The 19,039-nt window shown below is 40.6% G+C and overlaps 1 protein-coding gene across 9 annotated transcripts in view; it reads left to right on the forward strand.

Annotated features, from left to right (window-relative positions):
* Window positions 1-19,039, forward strand: part of KALRN (kalirin RhoGEF kinase) — a 639,384-nt gene that overhangs the window by 363,025 nt on the left and 257,320 nt on the right. For 6 of the 9 annotated variants that reach the window (XM_069475127.1, XM_069475125.1, XM_069475128.1 and 3 more), the window contains exons 15-17: window positions 1,243-1,409; window positions 9,250-9,369; window positions 15,956-16,174. In XM_069475127.1, the coding sequence (XP_069331228.1) occupies window positions 1,243-1,409; window positions 9,250-9,369; window positions 15,956-16,174 (506 nt within the window). The remainder of the gene's footprint in view (window positions 1-1,242; window positions 1,410-9,249; window positions 9,370-15,955; window positions 16,175-19,039) is intronic. The other 3 variants (XM_069475129.1, XM_069475130.1, XM_069475132.1) reach the window with 1 other exon arrangement.

Below are 19,039 nucleotides of genomic sequence, written 5' to 3' on the forward strand. Positions count from 1 at the left end.
GGTAGCTTATAAAGTAGGTAGGCATGTAAAATCTATTTCACATAAGGTGAGGATGAAGCTTCTGAGAGCCTACGTAACGTGCTCCAGTTGAGGATTCCAGCTCAGGACTGTTCCAAAGCTAGCGCACTTTCCATGTAGTCTTTGAGAGCTAAGCAAGGAATCAGATTCGAGTCACTAGCAGAGAGAGAGACTTTGATAAGTAAGGCAGTTCCTTTGCCATGTCTCAGAGTTTGTTAATGACCCTTTCTCAAGTAGAAACCTATTTCAGGAAGGCCACCTGGGGCCTGCTGGTGATAATGTATTAATATAAATAGGAGAACTGGAGTGGTGAAGAGGGAAAGTGTGTGCGCACATCTACGCTTGTGAATAGGGAGAAGTATACAGACATAGTAAGGGTGGTGGACAAGGAGCGATGCCACAGCTTCTGGCTGGCAGATATTGACTCAAGGCCGTTATAGGTCAGGTGGCTGACAGTTTATTAATGTTGGATGGTTTATCCATAAACATTGGGAACATATGTCAGTGACTGACTGGGCTTAGTAACTGCTGTGAATCAGTAGAAAAACGATATACAACTCTAACTTGATGGTTTTTCTAAATGGATAAGCACTCAATATCCCTTTGGTATTGCTGGGGTGTGTTTATTGGGTGTGTTTGCCTGTGTTTGATAAATAAATGAGAGGCAGCATGTATTTCTAAGAGTTGATTTTTTAGGGGACATAAGTAGTTGGCTAACAAAATCCCCACTGCCCAGCTACTCTAATCAGAGTGGATAAACTATATCTGACCAGCTACAATAAGTGTCTTTGGCAGAAGTTCTTGAGACAGAGCCTTTTTGGTTTGGTGCTGTATTTTCCAATATGATCCAGAGGATTGCTCGTGAATATTCTGGGTGTTGGCAAATCCTCCAGCAGTAATTGCTAGGTGCTGTCTTGTCTAAGGATAGACTTCCGGAGAACCTCCTCTCTCTTTTTATCAATTCCAGTTGATAAGAAGCCTATTGTCTGTTGAAAAGTAAATCCCAGGCAAAGGACCAGTTAATACAAAAGAGATGGTATGGTTTGAGCATCCCAAACAAAGACCCATTATGGTAATCTGTTTAAATTCACAGAGGAATATGCAGAGTTTGGGAGAGGACTGATAATGGCTATTTCCAAATTCTGGTTTTCTTATGCATATTAAAGGAAATGTAGTCTTCACAATACTACCTGATTTTTAATTGTTTGCATTTTTTAAAATCAGGTATTGAGTTGATCTGTGAAAAAGACATTGATCTGGCAGCCCAGGTGCAAGAGCTACTGGAGTTTCTCCATGAGAAGCAGCATGAATTGGAGCTCAACGCCGAGCAGACCCATAAGCGGCTAGAGCAGTGCCTCCAGCTACGGCACCTCCAGGCCGAGGTCAAACAGGTGAGCCTGCCCCTTCGACCTTCAGCCTGGGCTTCTCAGCCAGCTGAGCCAGGCCTCTGACCTGCTGCTGGTATGGGTTTAGGCATACAGAGCCACAGATGTACCTCTTTAAGTAACCAGAACTCAGAAAATACAGAAGTTAAAGACTAGCTGTGTTAGTGTCTGAAAGCTTGGCTGCTATAATATAAGGGACCCAATGGTAACATAGGTCAAACTAAAAGTGCATTATTTCTTTCTCTCCTAACAATCCATTCCAGGCTTTTCCAAGTTATCTTCAGTCACTGAATCTATTCTTTTTTTATTCTCAATCCTTTCAAACAATCCATGGGAAATACAAATCCTTTATCAGTAAACATATTCAGGCTTTAGAGCCAGGTGATTAATTTAGGGCACCTGTGTGCCTAGTACTAGTAACACATGGTTAATAGTCAATGAGTAGTAGAAATGCCATCATTATTTCCAATGTGTGTGGTTATTATAAGAAATTTTTTTGCCATATTAAAGTCAATTTTAAAAAGAAAAAAGAATTCTTATCCGCATGGGGCATTATGCTAGGCATTTTATTGAAGGACATACCTAAATCTCTAGGAACCTCTAAGAACATGCACACAATGACCAATATCACATTTAAAAAAATGCTACATTTATATTATGAACAGACTAAGAAGGTAATTGTTATAATTACCTTATTTGGACAAAGAGGGGATTGAAGAAGTAAAAGTATAATAATACTTCCATTTATTGAGTGCCGTGTGCCTGTTACATACATCTTGATCAGTCCTCACAACCATTCTCTGGAGTAGATATCCCAGTTTTACAGATAAGTCTCCTAAAGCTTAGCGGATGCCCTGAGGAAAGTACACACTCCCCCAGGTCTAGGAGGGGCAGGTGCCGTATCGCTCCAGCGGTTGCCCCTTTCTGCTCCACATTCTCCCAAACGGCCCTACCCCCTGCTTCCTCTAGGCAGAGCCCTCCCAAATTATCCTCAGCAGAGAAACAGCTTTCTCTTTTAAACATTTTTTATTCATATGTACAGTGGCTGCTAGAGTTTTGTGGGGTTTTTTTGTTGTTGTTGTTGTTTTGTTTTAAATCAGAGGTTCACCATGCTGGATCTTTTAGATATAAATTTATTAATTTAGCACAAGTGCCAAAATGTTGTATTTTGTTTAACTATTGCTTGATCCCTTATATTCCAGCTATTCCTTGCTAATGCCTATGCCTTAGTTATTTTATTAGTATTTACTATAGTGGGCAAAATTACCTTCTGCACTCCCCTTCTCTTCCAGTCAGTGCTCAGCCAAAGCTCACACACTTCATGCTAAAGATCTGTATTCGGCGCAGATTAAATCACTGAGCCCCAAGCAAGGCTATGGTACAGTGCTGCCATCCTGGTGGTTTTCTGCTTAATGATGCTGGGATCATACCTAGATCTCTAGAGAGAAATGTTATTTATGGGGACATGGTGGAAATCCTAGCAGGCCCAGAGCAGTAATGAGTATACAAACTCTGAAACTTAATAGTTATGATTGTACTTTCTTTTCATATGAGAAACACTTTCTCATTTATGATCTCATTTTAAGAGAACAGGCTCGTTGGAAAATGTGGTGTTATGCTTACTTTACAAATGAACAAACTGAGGCACCACAGGATTAGTGCTCCATGAGGTCTCTGGACTAGTTAGCTGAAACTTGAACCCAGGCCTCCTAAGTCCAAGATCCTCCAATTTGCCTCTACTGGCCCCCACTCCCCCTGTGGGTTTCCAGGAGAAATAGAAAGAAGCCTCCAACTTTACGTTAAATGAAATAAGACAGGCACAGAAAGACAGATGCTGCGTGTCCTCACTCATATGTGAGAGCTAAAAGAGTGATAAACGTTATAGAAGTAGAGAGTAAAATAGTGGTTACTGGAGGGTAAGAGGGGGGAGATAGGGATAGGTTGGTTAATGGGGGCAAAATTACAGTTAGATAGGAGGAATAAGTTCTAGTGTTCTATAGCACAGCAGGGTGACTGTAGTTAACAACAATTTATTGTAAACAATTTATTGCAACAATTTATTTCAAAATAGCTAGAAGAAAGGAATTTGCATGTTCCTAACACAAAGAAATGATAAATGTTTGTTAGTGATCCCAATTACCCTGATTTGATCACTACACATACATGTATTGAAATACCACATGTACCCCATAAATATGTACAATTATTATATATCAATTAAAAATAAAATTAAAAGAAGAACAGAGTCTGAGGTTTTCCTAGCCTTGGCAGCACCATGTCTGGGAAAACAGGAGCAGGCATGATCTAGGCTTGATAGAGAAGGTGGCACCTGCCTGAGGTTGGCAGGGCTGTAGTGGGTCACTGGAGTCCTCTGCTATACACACTTGGTTGTTTCCACCAGTGGAAGGTGACAGGAATGATCATCTGAACAAAACAGATAACAGAAGAATCATTCCTATTTGAGTTTGAAATGAAATATATTAATTTTGCTTTTGTTCCTGGTTTTTTATTTATATTTTTGTCCAGCATCAGTAGTAGAATGCGCTCCCAAATTCTCTTTGTCTTGGCTGATATTAAAATGGAAATGAATTTTCATTCTCCAAGTACACATTCTATATAAGATGGGGACTGGGATGATGATAAATAGTTTGACAAATGGGGAAGTACATTGTCTATATATAAATAATCCAGGGTGCACTAATGTCTATATACATTCTCATTTATAATTTCATGAGTTGGAGGACAGAAAGAATTTTTCTGTGGGGGTGGGAAAATTCCTTATCCCTACCATGGCAAGAATGACACACAGTGGGATTGTAGTTCAAGACTGTACGAGACTGTTCAAATCAGACTCTCAGGAAACCTACAAAGGCCTTTGCAAAGGGCAGTAGCCCCTCGAGGTGCCAAGGGACTGCTGCTTGGTTAAGCCACCATGCCTCATTAGACAGACTTGTTTTCCTTGTCAATGTAGGCTTTCTTTAGGGAGTCCTCTGATCCAGTTTCAGAGAAGGCATTTGTGTTTGATGGAAATTGGTGGAGCAGGAAATATTGATTTGGAAGCTGTTGACACTTGGAAAAAGGAAGTTAATTTAGATGTCAGTATTGATCAGTGAGGCTAAATTTAGACACTAGCTAGCTTGAGAGTTTCTCTTTTGAATATACTCTTAAAAAAGAAAAGAAAAAGGACACTTTAATTGAAATGCCATTAATAGGGACAGAAAGGGAGAGAACAATAATGTATTATGATACAGCTGTGTTGTCAGAGCATGTAGATTAAAGATCTAGATTTGACATGTGGCCATCACGCCGTTAAATGTAGTTTTACCAAAATTATATTAAACTGAAGCTTTGAAGAGCAAGGAAGGCACAGACGTGTAACTAAAAATTATTTTCAGGTATTCAGAACAAATGAAATTGATTAGTGCAACTGATTTTCTTTCTGAGGGATTACATAGGACTTTATGTATAAAATGATGTCCCAAATACCTCTAGAGGCATGATAGACCTTGAAGGGAAATCAGTCCCCTGATTACAGCCCATGGTCCAGGTCCCTAGACCACCCAGATGCCAATTACTCTCCAAACCCCAAAGAATGTTCTGATTGCTACCAGGAAAATTACTACCCTGGCAAAGATGACCTCGCACCTATTAAATAATTTGGAAAGATTTGAAAAACCTACTTAATCAACATAAAACTAAATGAATTTCCATGTGTATTCCTGCAAAGCAGTGCATTTAGCAGAAAATAAACCAAAATGGATCTATAAAATGTTGTGTCTCTAAGCTATGGGGAAGGAAATCAAACTTACTTGACTACTAAAGATGTTAGCTTAATTTGCTTCTTTGGATCAAATGCTGGCCAAAATTTCCATATGATCAAGATGGGTATTCAAGACAAGGGAAAAAATATCAGCCTATCCTCATACACCTATGGATACTATCATGTTCAGTTCAGTTCTGTTGGCCGAATATGAAAGTTAGAAAGGAGTTGGAATAGATCCAAAAGAGGGGCAACCAAAGGACAAGCACCGTCCTTTTGTTTCAAAATGGAGATAATCAAGAAGACATATGGCCACAGTCTCTAAAACCATGAAAGGTGAACATGTGCAATCTCACAGATCATGGATTTTTAGAACTAAGGAACGCTAGAGATATGACAGGTTCCCTGCTACCATCTGAGGCGCTGATTATGTTTCCTGTGGCTAGAGTTTTAGAAATAACTGTGTCTTGTGGTAAGTCATCTATAATAGCAGTCAGTCCTTAGGGTCAGTTGCCTTGAGTGCAACCTCACAGCTTTATTGTAGGCACGACCTTGAGAACACAGCTGCTCCAGCCACGTGTTTACGAGGCCCAGCTTGGTCAGCTTAAATGGCATCATCATTTGTGGACATCCATGTCCAGTTATTCAGATCCACTCTTCTCCTGACTCAGGCTTATCTGAGCTTCGTTGGCCTGAGGAAGCAACAGATCTCCATTTTCAGTTCCCCCTCTAAGCTCAGACTAAGCTGAACTCTTGGCCTACCTCTTAGGTCCCCAAGCAGTGGTATTCTTATAGACCTTCATTTCTACTTAACTAAGTTTCTCTGATATCCTGTGGATGTAGAGACACTCTTTGAATTTTGAAAAAGGTGTGAATTGTTAGAGCTGGAAATGACCTTTAAAGATCACCTAACTTACTGGATAAATTGTTGCCTAAAATGATCGATCAATGTGAATGTTGATTTTATGGTTTGAAAAATACTTTTACATTCATTATTTCATTTTATCTTTCCCCTGTGCCTTAAGCAAGGAAGGTATTCACATTTTACAGATGAGAAAACTGAGCCTTAGAGAAATTAAATGAGTTGCCAAGTTCACACAGCTCAAGATTAGTAAAACCAGCAGTTTCTCACTTTAACTAATGATATTTCTTCTACTAGCTTGCACATATTCGGATGTTCACAGAAGAATAACCACTTTTATGAACCAGGAAGATAAAAGATACCAGTAATGGAAAATTATATCAACAAGGGTTATCAGTGATCAAAGTACAATGAAAAACTATGACAAAGCAGCTAAGGAATCGATCAGAATATGCAAAATAAGCTCATACAAATTCTGGAATAGCTGGGCATGGTGGCTCACGCCTATAATCCCAGCATTTGAGAGGCCAAGGCGAGAGGATCCCTTGAGGCCAGGAGTCCAAGACCAGCCTGGACAAAATAGATAGACCTCATCTCTACAGAATAAGAAATGAAAAAACTTAGCCAGGTGTGGTGGTGCGTGCCTATTGTCCCAACTACTGGAGAGGCTGAGTCAGGAGGATCACTTGAGCTTAGGAGTTGGAGGCTGCAGTGAGCCATGATTATACCCCTGCACTCCAGCCTTGGTGACAGAGTGAGATCCTGTCTTCAAAAAACAACAAAAAACCCCCCAAAACAAATTCTGAAATAAAGCTTAATATTCCTAAATTTTTCCTCTTCTCATTGGGAAAGGTATAAATGAAGGATCATAGTATTACCGAGCTTTGCTCCAAATTAAAAATCACCCACCAACACAATCACAGTCATCAGAATTTACGTTTTACAGTCTGTTATGTCAACCCTGTAATGCAGAAGGAGAAGCTACAATTATCCTTATTTTACAGATGAAAAAACTGAGGCTCAGAGGGGTTAAGTGATTTTGCCAGGTAGGTAACACAGCCAGATATTCTAACTTGAAATTTTATGCTCTTTCTATCCTAGTTCTACTTGCAGGACTGGCTCACTCACAGGGATCAGTCCCACCTTGGATATAAGCCATGGATATAAACTACGGTGCATTTTTATCTTCTAAACCCAAATCTCCCACTCTAAAGTCCTGGAATGCCTTTATAAATAGCATTTGGGAAATAAAAATGAACAAGAATGGCATGAGTTAATAAAAAATTAGGTACTGAAGCCCATGATATGTCTACATGGAAAAGCTGATAAGTGGAGATCCCCACCACCATAGCTATAACCTATGTTTCCAGTTGGCTGAAACTGGAGAGAAAAATATTCTAGCAAGACTCAGCAGGCCCAAAGGAAGTCAGATTGTTGCACAAGCATTGATTTGTGATGTACATGGATAAAATGATTCTCTGACACCCTCAAATGAATCTCCAAGACCAAGCAGAATGCAATGAATCATAGCAGAGGGGCATTGTGAGCTGCATTTCTCCAAGAGATAAAGTATTTAGACATGCAATCTATGAATGCATGCACCCAAACTTACAGGCAACTTTGTGAAATCATTAGCACCTCCAGCCAACCATCCACAGTCCACCAGTGACAACAGGGATTTCACATGAACACTCTGAGCAGTTATTTCCTGCAACTAATTGCTTTACAGACTGGTACATCCACAATCTGCCAGCCTGGACGTGAATTAATATCTCAATCTAAATAGCCCAGCTTCAGGGGGATTTATGCTCCAGTGTTATCTATGCACAATAAGGCATCAGTCATTTTCTGCCCAGGGATGAAATTTGAGAGATGCCTCTGAGAGTTAAGGAGCAGGAGACTGGGCTTAGTGTTTTCTAATTGTTCAGCATGAGGACTTTGAGGGGAGAAAAATCTGAAAGCAAATCTGAAACAGATTGTGGTGTGTTCTCCTTTGGCATGAGGTAACAGATGGATGGTATTTACTGATCTTGAAATTTCAGAAGAATTTTTATTTCCTCTCCAAGCAAACTCTCAGACTGCCTAATAAAGAAAATATCTGGCAATGTTCCGGTAACCAGGCACCAGGTAGGCTTTTAGAGCCTAACCTTCTCATTGGATTATTTGTGCCGACTCTATTAGCTGGATAATTGCCACGTCTCCGTTTCACCTAGAACTGTCTAGACAGTATCAGCTGTTTCTTCTTTTATCCTAATACTCCCTAGCTGAGTTTTCTTTCCACCGGTACTCCTAAGGTCATATAGAAATTGTATTCATCCTAGGCATAGCCTCTAAATAATTTAAGTCCATTATAACTTACTCTCCCTTTTTTTGGATGATCCAATGTATGGATTATTCATGCTATTTTGCTTGTTTTCTTTCTCCTTTATACTTTTTTTTTGGGTTTTTTACCTACTGAAGCTCAAACCTGTCTACTCTTGGCTATTTTGCAAGGTATAGGAGAGGAGGTTGGACCCACTGCTCAGATGTGACCTGGGTATTCTTCATTAGTTTGAAAACATTACTACACCACACCCATTGTATGCAAAGTACCATGCTAGGTACTATTAATAGGTGAAATTAAAATATGACTAATACATCACCCCAGACTTCAGAAAGTTTGTGTTCTAAGGGGGAGATGGAACATAGGCTGAAATAACTGAACCAGGCAGCCGGTGGTGCCATAAAGGTGGTGCAGACAAAATGGGGTGGTTGCACCAGATGACAAAGGGATTGTTTCTAACGGGAGTAATTAGGTACAGGAGATTCCAATAAGTTGTTGTTACTTGAACTGGGCCTTTAAAAATAGAAAAGGATACCAACAGATGGAATTTATTTATTTATACCATCTTATGCTCCAGAAGGAACTTTAGACATACAGACAACCAGATTAAGGAATGGTTAAATTAACTGGGTGAGGAAATTGGGACCAAGGAGTGAGGAGGGGAGGAGAGAAGATAGGGAGCTGGGAATGGAGTTGGCACATAAAATAAGTACCTTATGGCACGGGATGCTAGGTAAGACTGGGGAGATGATTATTTTAATTATCCAGACCCTTCCTGCCCTCTCTCCAACAGAGGGAGAAGGATAGCGAGCTCCCCAACTGAAATGCCCATGAGAGAGGCCACAGGCTCTGGGGAAGCTGCAGAAGGCCGCTCACCTGTGTGCTTGTCCCGACTCCCTAGGTCCTGGGATGGATCCGCAACGGAGAGTCAATGCTCAACGCCAGCCTGGTCAATGCCAGCTCTTTGTCAGAAGCAGAGCAGCTGCAGCGGGAACACGAGCAGTTCCAACTGGCCATCGAGGTAACACCCAAATCTGGCTGCACTGTCCTCCCTTCCCCTTTCTGCTCTGTGCCTCAGGCAGGGTGATTCCCTGAGGTATGGGCCTTCATTCGGGTGGTGAAGCCCTTACTCTTCCTAGTGGAATGGTCCAGGGAGCCTCCTTACTACCCGGGAGCTGATGGGGAAGCAAATGCGGGGATTCATCCCCCAAGGAGGCTACTAGAAGACAAGTATCACACCACAGATAGAATCTTTGTTGCTCATCAGTACCTTCAACCTTTAAGGCCAGTGGTACGTTGAGATTTTTTATACATTCTACACATGTACCATATGGGGAAATGTAAAGCTGACAGGTTAGAAGTCACTTCCAGTTGAAGATCACTAAGAATTCAGGATAAACCAATTCAAAAGTCATTAGTAAATTAGGATCCTATTTTTAAACATTTGATTTACATGTAACACTTACATACTGTTGTCAGGGTCTGCCTTTTAACAAGGTTAATGAGTGTTGGAGCAGATTGCACCAGATAGTTTACCTCACTGAAAGTAGTTGTTCACTAATACTAGAAGAAGGCATATTCAGAGAATAAACTGCAACCAGGCCGGGCACGGTGGCTCACGCCTGTAATCCTAGCACTCTCGGAGGCCGAGGTGGGAGGATCGCTTGAGATCAGTTCGAGATCAGCAAGAGAAAGACCCCATCTCTACTAAAAATAGAAAAAAAAAAATTAGCCAGTCAACTAAAAATAGGAACAAAAAATTAGCCAAGCATGGTGACTCACACCTGTAGTCCCAGCTACTTGGGAGGCTGAGGCAGGAGGATCACTTGAGCCCAGGAGTTTGAGGTTGCTGTGAGCTAGGCTGACACCACAGCACTCACTCTAGCCCAGGCAACAAAGCAAGACTCTGTCTTTAAAAAAAAAAATAAAATAAAAAAAAATAAAAAAACTGCAACCAGAAGAAATTCACTAACAGGAACTTTTTAAAAGGCTATTTTAAAATAAAACTTCATTTATGAGACCTAATATAAATCTTGTCTTGCTTTAAATACCTTTAATTATCCTTTCTACTAGGACATTGGCCTTCCCAAAGAGGCTTGAACTGATTATTCTAGAGTGGTGTGGGGAAAAGAGTGAGAAATGGGACAAGGGAAGTATATTAAAAATAAAATAAGTTCAGTACCAATGGGAAAAGAGATAAAGAGTGAAAACTTAAAAGACACCCGTTACTTGTTTAGTATAGAGTTCAACCCACTTAGGAGTGTGTAAGCAATGCAAAGGTGTTATCTTCTAAAAACAAAAAAAAATTGTTAATGAGAATTTTCTATGATGATGGCAAAATAATAAAATTTTAACTGTCTGTGCCTATGTCTTTTTATGTAGTAATCCAACCAAATCTTAGCCATTTTAAACAAGTATTAATTGAATTCAACCATTTAATTTTCCAGAAGCCATCTTGGATGTATAAACATAGTATTAAGATGCTTGATATCTTCTTAGGAATCATTACTAGTACTAAAAGTACAGTCTGGATTTGAGATTTAAAAATAAACTGTATATTCAGGGTGGCATAATAGACATTGGAGACTCAGAAGGGGGAGTGCAGAAAGGGGATAAGGGACAAAAAATTACCTATTGGGTACAATGTACACTATTCAGGTGATGGGTTCATTACTATATAATTCATCTATGTAACAAAAAAATTGTACACCTTAAATCTATGGAAATAAAAAAAATCGGCAAATTTCAGAAGTAATAATCAAGATCTAATGTCAAGGGAAGGCTAAATAAATGATGGTCATTATCTAAAAAATAAAATTAAAAAAAAACTGTGTATTGCAAACACAGTATGAGCAATCATTTTCTAAGAAAGAATTAACCAAAGGAGATAAGTGTTATTATCATCAGCTGTCTCTATTGCAGTTTACAGACATGCCCAAATATGACAGTGTCAGGACCTGTTCACTATAAAGGAAAAGTCAGGATTGGAGTTATAATCAAGGCTCAGGCACACAGTGGTCAAGTTCCCAAAGTCATGGGCAGCAGTGAAGAGAATGCTGGTTGGGCCATCAGATGAGAGACATGGCCAAAGTTATGAGGGTGCTAAGCAGAAAGATGACAGCTGTTAACCATACCTTCTCTTTATTTACCTTGAATGAGACGGTTTATATACCCTGTTTGGTAATTAAATTTCTAGTCCCTTAATCAAATGTTGGGCAAGTAAGATCAAATGTCATGACACACTGGAGCATCTCAATGAGCTTGTGAGAAAGAATGGGCAAATGTATTCACAGTGCTGATGAGATGATTAATTTCAATATGACTGCATGTGCAGTATTTATTAACTTATATTAGATGCTATTGCATCCTTACAGAATAGAGGCTCACTAGGCACAAACATCTCTTAATCAGTTCTGGGTTTCTACCTGGGTAAAACTTGATCAGATATTCTTGGAGCTGATGTTGAGATGCAGGTCACTCCTATGTGTCTGTGGTCTCAAGGAGGCATGGCAAGGCAGATAGGATTTCCAGAAGATCCTGAGAATGGACGGAAGGCAGGGTCTGCAGCATGGCTAGAATAATGAAGAGAACAGAACCAGAATTTCAACATATGCTCCTTCTCCAGGTATCCTGTGCCTCTCTTTAAAAATGTCAGTTTAGACCAGATTCTGCATCAGGAGGAAAATATGCCAGGGAGGATTCGAGCAATTTTAAAGGGAGTGGAAGTAGTTGGTTGGCTTCACTCATTTTGACAGTGTTGTCGGAGGCATTTGCAATGATTGTGGATAGCATAATTTGACTTCGTGGACCCTAAGAAGGAACCCTGGGTTCCATAAGAGAAAATAAAATAGCTATGAATAAGATGATCATATAATTTATTGTTTAAATGAGACACTTTTAAGAATGGATGGAATTATTAATAACCAAGCCAGAAAAACAGGTACTGAAACTGTCATGGGCAAACCCAGATATCTGCTAACATTAGCCTGGATGGCCTCATTGGGTTGCAGGTTTTGGTCTCCCCGAGGAAGGTCAGAATTTTGACCTGAAGTAACCTTGGTTTCAGGAAAACTTCCCTAGAGCCATTCAGAACAGAAAACAGTACACAGCACATAGAAGAAGCCAAGCTTTATCACGAAAACCTAGATTATTATTTGTTAGTATCCAGGATGTGGCTGATGTATCTTCAGGAACTGTGAACTTCACAGAGACAAGCTAAATTTCAAAATCTATTTTTATTTGAAATCCTCTTATGCATTTTAAGCATAAGCATTATGCCAGAAAAAGTAGTTAAAATTGGATAATAAATTCAGTTGATTCAGTTCCATTTTCTTCTGTGTACTCCTACTAAATATTAATGTCCTTGATAATCCATGTCTTAAAGATATAGCACTCAATAGGATTAGATAATGGGGACTGGAAATAAATGCAAAATAATGACTTAAGCTTAGCAGAGCAAAGATTATGTCATATGGATAAGAGTTTATCATTTAGGAAATTAAAGGGGGAAGGAGCTCCCAGGACTATTAGATGATAATGAGTTTCAAAGTAAGAGAGAGAATTTATTACATAGCATAAATTATGGGAAAATCAAGGTTACTCCTCCACTCTCAGAGAAAAAGACATAATAACAGGTTTATGATAACAATTACATGCTGGTTTCACATATTGAGAAGAGGCCCAATAATTATCATAATCACTAATGTTCATTTGGTTAACCCTTCCTCTGAATGAGATATTATAGATACTGTTCTAATCACTAGAGATAAAATGATGGGGTCTGATATAGTGGAAAAAACATAGGTTTGGGAATAGGTCAAATCTGAGTCTTATTCCTGGTTTCATCACTCCTTTGGTTCTAAGTGATGAAACCAGTGACTTTAGGCAAGTCACTTAACCAGCTGAACCTCAGTTTCTTAATCTGTGAAATGGGACCAACTTGTAGTAATAGTAATGTTGGGAGAACTAGAAAATATATGCTTATGCACAGTGCTCAACACTGTATAGAGAATGTACCCTCAGAAAAATGACAGCTATTTAAATGATTTTTCAAACCCTCCTTGCCTTGAGAGTTTCACTACCTAAGTAAGGAAAATCAGCCAAATGTAAATGAGTCACATGGGATTTTGGAAGAAGGGGGTTTTCAATGAGTCTCAGACTGTCTGAAAAGGCTTCATTAAAGGAGGATAGACTTGAACTGAGTCTCAAAGGAAAGCTGGAATGTAGAGAGAGAGGGACTCAGGGCATTCGTTAAAGGCAGGAAGAATGAAGGTAGCAAAAGCAAGAAAGTTCATGGTGTGTTTTCAAAGGGTTTTGTAAGGAAGTAGTAGGTGATAAAGTCATAGAAGTAGTTTGGGACCACATTGAGAGGGGCTTTTAATTACAGCCTCTAAAGTTTGGACTGAATTTGATAGCAGTGGGGAAACCACTGAAGGCTTGAATTTAGAGAAGGGAGTGATATTTATGGCATAAAATGAGAATTTTAGAGCTGGAAAAGATGTTAGAAGTCACTGAATGCAAGCACTTCCTATTACAGAGAATTAAATGAATCTGTTAGAAATGTAACAGATGAATTTGATGGATCAGAAATGGAAGGTAAGAAGACTAGTTAGGTCACCACCACAGCAGTCTGTGTACGAAGTGGTGAGGGCTGGGCTATGACTGGGGAGTGGGGAGCAGCAGGCAAGAATGAGGTCAAGATTGCAATCCTAGGAGACAGGAAGAAGGAGGGCACCAACAGAAGTGACAGATTATCATGGGAAACTGTCTTAAAGAGGGGAGGAGTTTAGTTTCAGCTGTGAAACTTCAGGGGCTATCTGGGAGGAGGTGGAGGCTCTGAGAGAGCAGTAAAGCCCTTCCCATTCCCTGGCGAGGGCCCTCCTTTCTCTAGGAAGGTCACTTTCACTGGGAGTGCATCTTTGTAGCAGGCTAACATGGGACAGCTAGATCAATTGAATCAGTGCTGCTCACTAGGGTGAGAGGCGTCAGACAACTCACCCTTGCACCTGAAGACAAAGGGTCAGGTGCAGGAGATGTAGACTGGAGAGTCATCTGCAAAGAGAAGATAATAGAAGCCAAGGGAAAAGATGAGAGCTCTGCAGATGTGCACAAACAACAAAAACTGGCCTTGGTACCTCTACGTTTAGGAGACAGGAAAAGAAAATGGTGCCAATAAATAAGACAGAGAAAGAAAACCAGGGATTTGTGGTAGATCATTTCTGCCCATCAGTTTACTTTCTTTAGCTGCATTTAGCCAGTTAGGAAGCCAGATACTGATACGGTCATCAGGATCGAGGGCTGGCTCAGTGAAGGCAGGGAATGAGGGGTCTAGGTTGCTATAGGTCATGCTGACATAGCTAACACTTCATGCAGATTCAGGAAAGAGTGAGGAGGCTGAACGGTGGGGAAAATACTGAGGAAAATCAGGAGTGTGCAGACTACAGTCTGGGACGAGGGTGAAGGGCCAGCGTGGTGGGAATCGGGGAGGCACAGGTGACACAGGCAGTGCTGAATGGGCTAGCTCTTGGGGATTGTCCCAGAACTGCTGCCCAAGAAGAAGTGCAGAAAATGATTCTGGAGTAAATTACTGGGTTCTAGCTGTCCCATTTCACTGCCAGCTGAGCTCTACTTTCCTAAAAGTGCAAAGGCCAAATTAGTACTACACCATTAGCCTGGAACGATCCCAGCAGCTGAGGTTGGAATGATAACTCCTTTAAGTCAGTGGGCTGTAATATTCTCTTGTGCATCATCCACATCAGTACTTTGTCTCAGTCAATTTTAATCCCATTTGGTTCTCTCCCTTCCACCCAGCTCTCCCCACGTCCTACAGGTAGTGTGAATGCAGAGAATGCAAAGCACATGGAGCCTGAATCAGAAAGCATTGAGAAACCTTTTCTACTAGATAGATAGATAGATACATACATACAGGCACACACACATATTTCCTAAAGGAAAACATAAATAATGTGGGGATTGGGGATTGTGTGTTGGGGTGAATTATCTGCTGTACTGCTCTACTCCCTTGGTGAAGTAATTAAGGGATGATGTGAGAGGTTACTCTTTAGCTTTATTTACCTGCCAGATTTATTCCTTCAACTGAAATGCTTTTGAACTGATTATTAATGTTTAAAATGGTTGCACTGTTAGTTGAGATTTTTATTATGTGGACTTTTTTTTTAATGTGCTGTGATCCATAAAATGGGGCTGCAGTAGTAACCTCCTTTGCAAATTCAATGATGAACCATTTCATGACTAGATCTGTAAAGGTGATTTAACTTGTGAACTAATTAGAGAGCAGCTTGATACACAACTTCTGTTTCTCTACCACAGAAACTGAAATGTCCTTAAAGCCTAGAGTGATGCAAGTAGAAAGAAAGGAACGGGGGCAGGAGTTAGGGTCCTGGGAGATTAGTGAATGAAAATGTGTGATATTCTTTTTTAAAAAATGTGCTTTAAAAACAATAATGTATTGATCGTCATGACAAAATGGATCAGTCATTTAAAGCTCTTTAACTTTTCTGCATCTTTCCACTCACGCCTCACTCCACCCCCTCCCATACCACGCCTGGGTTGTTCCCACGGACTCTCTCTCCTCCCCTTGTGCCCAGTCCCTCTTTCATGCCACTTCCTTGCAGAAGACGCACCAGAGCGCCCTGCAGGTGCAGCAGAAGGCCGAGGCACTGCTCCAGGCCGGCCACTACGATGCCGACGCCATCCGGGAGTGTGCTGAGAAGGTGGCCCTCCACTGGCAGCAGCTCATGCTGAAGATGGAAGACCGGCTAAAACTGGTCAACGCCTCTGTGGCCTTTTACAAAACTTCTGAACAGGTGAGGGGGAGGGCTGTGGGTCGTGTGGGGCTCAGGCTGACAGGGGGCTGTTTTCTGCCTCATGGTGCAAACCTGCAGTACCTATTTGGGCAAGAAGCCAGTCCTCTGAGTACTAACCTTTGAGAAGAGAAGAATGGTCTGTGGAAACATCACAGTTGCTTCCTTATAGTCCTTTCCATTTGGGCACTGGGCCATGTGATTTGTTTCTCATAAATTTCTCAAACTCATCTATGTGGAGGTGCTGAAGTAGAAGTTGGGCATATGCTGAATGCTAGATTTGAGCAGTCTATTAGTCAGCCATTTCCACAATAATGCTGTGTAACAAACTACCCCAAAATTCAATGATATAAAGCAATAAGCATTTATTTTTTGCTTAAGTTTCTGGGGCTTGATGGATGTTGCCTGAGCTTGGTAGAACTAGGCTGCAGATCTAGATATGCTCCCATGTCTCCCCTTCTCCTTGACAAGCAGCTACCTGAGGCACATGTATAGTTAAAGGCAGGAGTGCAAATGCCCCAAATCTACCATGTATGTGCATTTCAAGTCTTTGCTTGTGTCACATTCTCTAACATCTCATTGGCCAAAGCAACTCACATGGCCAAGCCAGTATCAATGAGGCAGCAATGCCTCCTATGAAGGTTGGGAGAAGAGAATGAATATTTGGTGAACAATAATCAAATCTACCACAATTAGGCATTGGTCACTGCTTGAAGAACATACAACTCTTTCATTCATGGGGCTCCCAATCTAATGGAGGAAACACAGCTCACTGTCATGGGGAAGCAGGAGCCTAACTGGCAAGAGGGTGCTGCTGTGGGAGGAGAGGCAGGAAATTGAATAGCAGGGCTATAAAGATGCAGATAAAGTTACCATTACATCTGTACAGCAATGTGCACAAGAGCTAAGAGGATTCTGCAAATGATTTGGATGCTGTTAGGGAATTCTTTTCATGAAATAGAGGTTTAAAGCAGGAGTAATTTTATTCCATATAAAATAGTTTTCTCATTTGAATTGCTCCCTGGTAGAAATAAATCAGAGGATCAATCTCCTCTGGGTGACTTACAGAGACCAAGGGAATGTCTGCCTTGGAGCAAGTATAACATGCCCATCAGCAGGTTCTGCACCAGTGTGATAGTCTCCACACCTGCTCTCAGTCCTTCTTTCTGTGGTGCCAGAGAGATGATGCCTTCGATGGCCACAAAAGTAGGCACAACAGACTAAGATGATAAAGAACTTCCCCAGCCAATCTATAGATTCAACACAATCTCAGTCAAATCCCAGCAAGCTTTTTTTGTCGAAATTGATACACTGATTCTAAGATTTATATGGAAATAAAATGCAAAGTATGCAAATGCAAAGGCCTAGAATAGCCAAAACAATCTTTAAAAGGAAGAACAAAGTTGGAGAAGTTATACAACCTGATTTAAAGTCTTACTCTACAGCTGCAGTGATCAAGACAGAATGGTACTGGTCTGAGAATAAACATAACAAAACAGAATGGAGGTTATAGAGTAGACCCATTTATACAGACACTTGATTTTTGACAAGGCAATTCAATGAGTGAAGGAAAGTCTTTCTAACAAAGGATGCTAAACAACTGAATATCCATATGGAATAAAATGAGGTTTGGTCCCTATCTAATATCATACACACATTTTAATTTGAGATGGATCAAGGTGGTGAAGGGGACAGAACGCTGGATGAGGAGTCAGGAAATTTAGCCCTGAGCTGACCTTGCTGAAGATTACTTTATTCTGCTGGATTTCTGTTTCCTCGCCCATTAAAAGATTTATACTTAATAATCTTTTCCTTTTTTCTAACTCTCAAATTGTTTGTTTATAAATCCAGTTCTATCATGGGACAGATCTCAAACGCTCTTTTCCTTAGAGTTTTTGCATGTCTATAATCTGTTTTATCTCCAGACGTGAGTCTGCACATTTTCATGCCTTGCATAAGCAGAGGTGTGGTGCTAGAGGTGGGACTAGAGGAGTCACCCAGAGTTCAGGGACAGACCTCAGCACATAGGAGGCATGTCAGGCCATCAGGGTGTTCTGCCTGGGACATCTTTCAGCTCAGTTCATGACCCAGTGAGTGTCCTATCCAAAGGCACATCTTTTATCAAGAGAGATTACTTTCTCAGAGAAGGCCAAGGATAGTTATAGTTGCTCTCACCTGCTGCCATATCCAAGCAAGTAATCAAAGTTTATTGAAGGACAGTGCAGTAGTCTCTCTAAATCTGCAGGGTATTGGTTCCAAGACCCTCCATGGGTATCAAATCTTTGGATGTTCAAGTCCCTGATACAAAGTGCCATAGCACTTTCATGTAACCGACTCGTGTTCTCCCGTATGCTTTAAATCATCTCTACATTACTTATAATACCTAATAGAATGTAAATGCTGTATAAATAATTGTTATACGATATTGTCTTTATTTGTATTATTTTTTATTATTGTTTTTCCTGAATATTTTCCATCCGTGGTTGGTTGAATCCACGGATGATGATGAGGGCTGACTGTGTAGGAATGTGAGTTTCTATTTTCTGCATCCTCTCTAGCCCTGATACTAGGCTGCCCTGGATTTCTCATTGTAGAACCCAACCTAACTTTCCCTCTGAAACCCCTTCAAAATGCTTCTGCTTTCTTCTGAGTTCATTTATAAGGCCATTTACCAAGGCCTCTCAGCATTTTTAGAACTGAAAAGCTTCTCAACTATCTTTTAGGTTAACCCATGTTTGTCTTCCCCCTGTAGGAAATGTGTATTTTGTAATAGAGGGCCTAGAGATATCATTGCTGTATGCTAGGACTCCGAGACGTTTTTCCCCAGGGTAGGGAAAGGATGTCATTCATTTATGGCCCATAAATTAT

Source organism: Eulemur rufifrons, chromosome 7 (assembly GCF_041146395.1).
Source record: "Eulemur rufifrons isolate Redbay chromosome 7, OSU_ERuf_1, whole genome shotgun sequence".
NCBI lineage: Eukaryota > Metazoa > Chordata > Mammalia > Primates > Lemuridae > Eulemur > Eulemur rufifrons.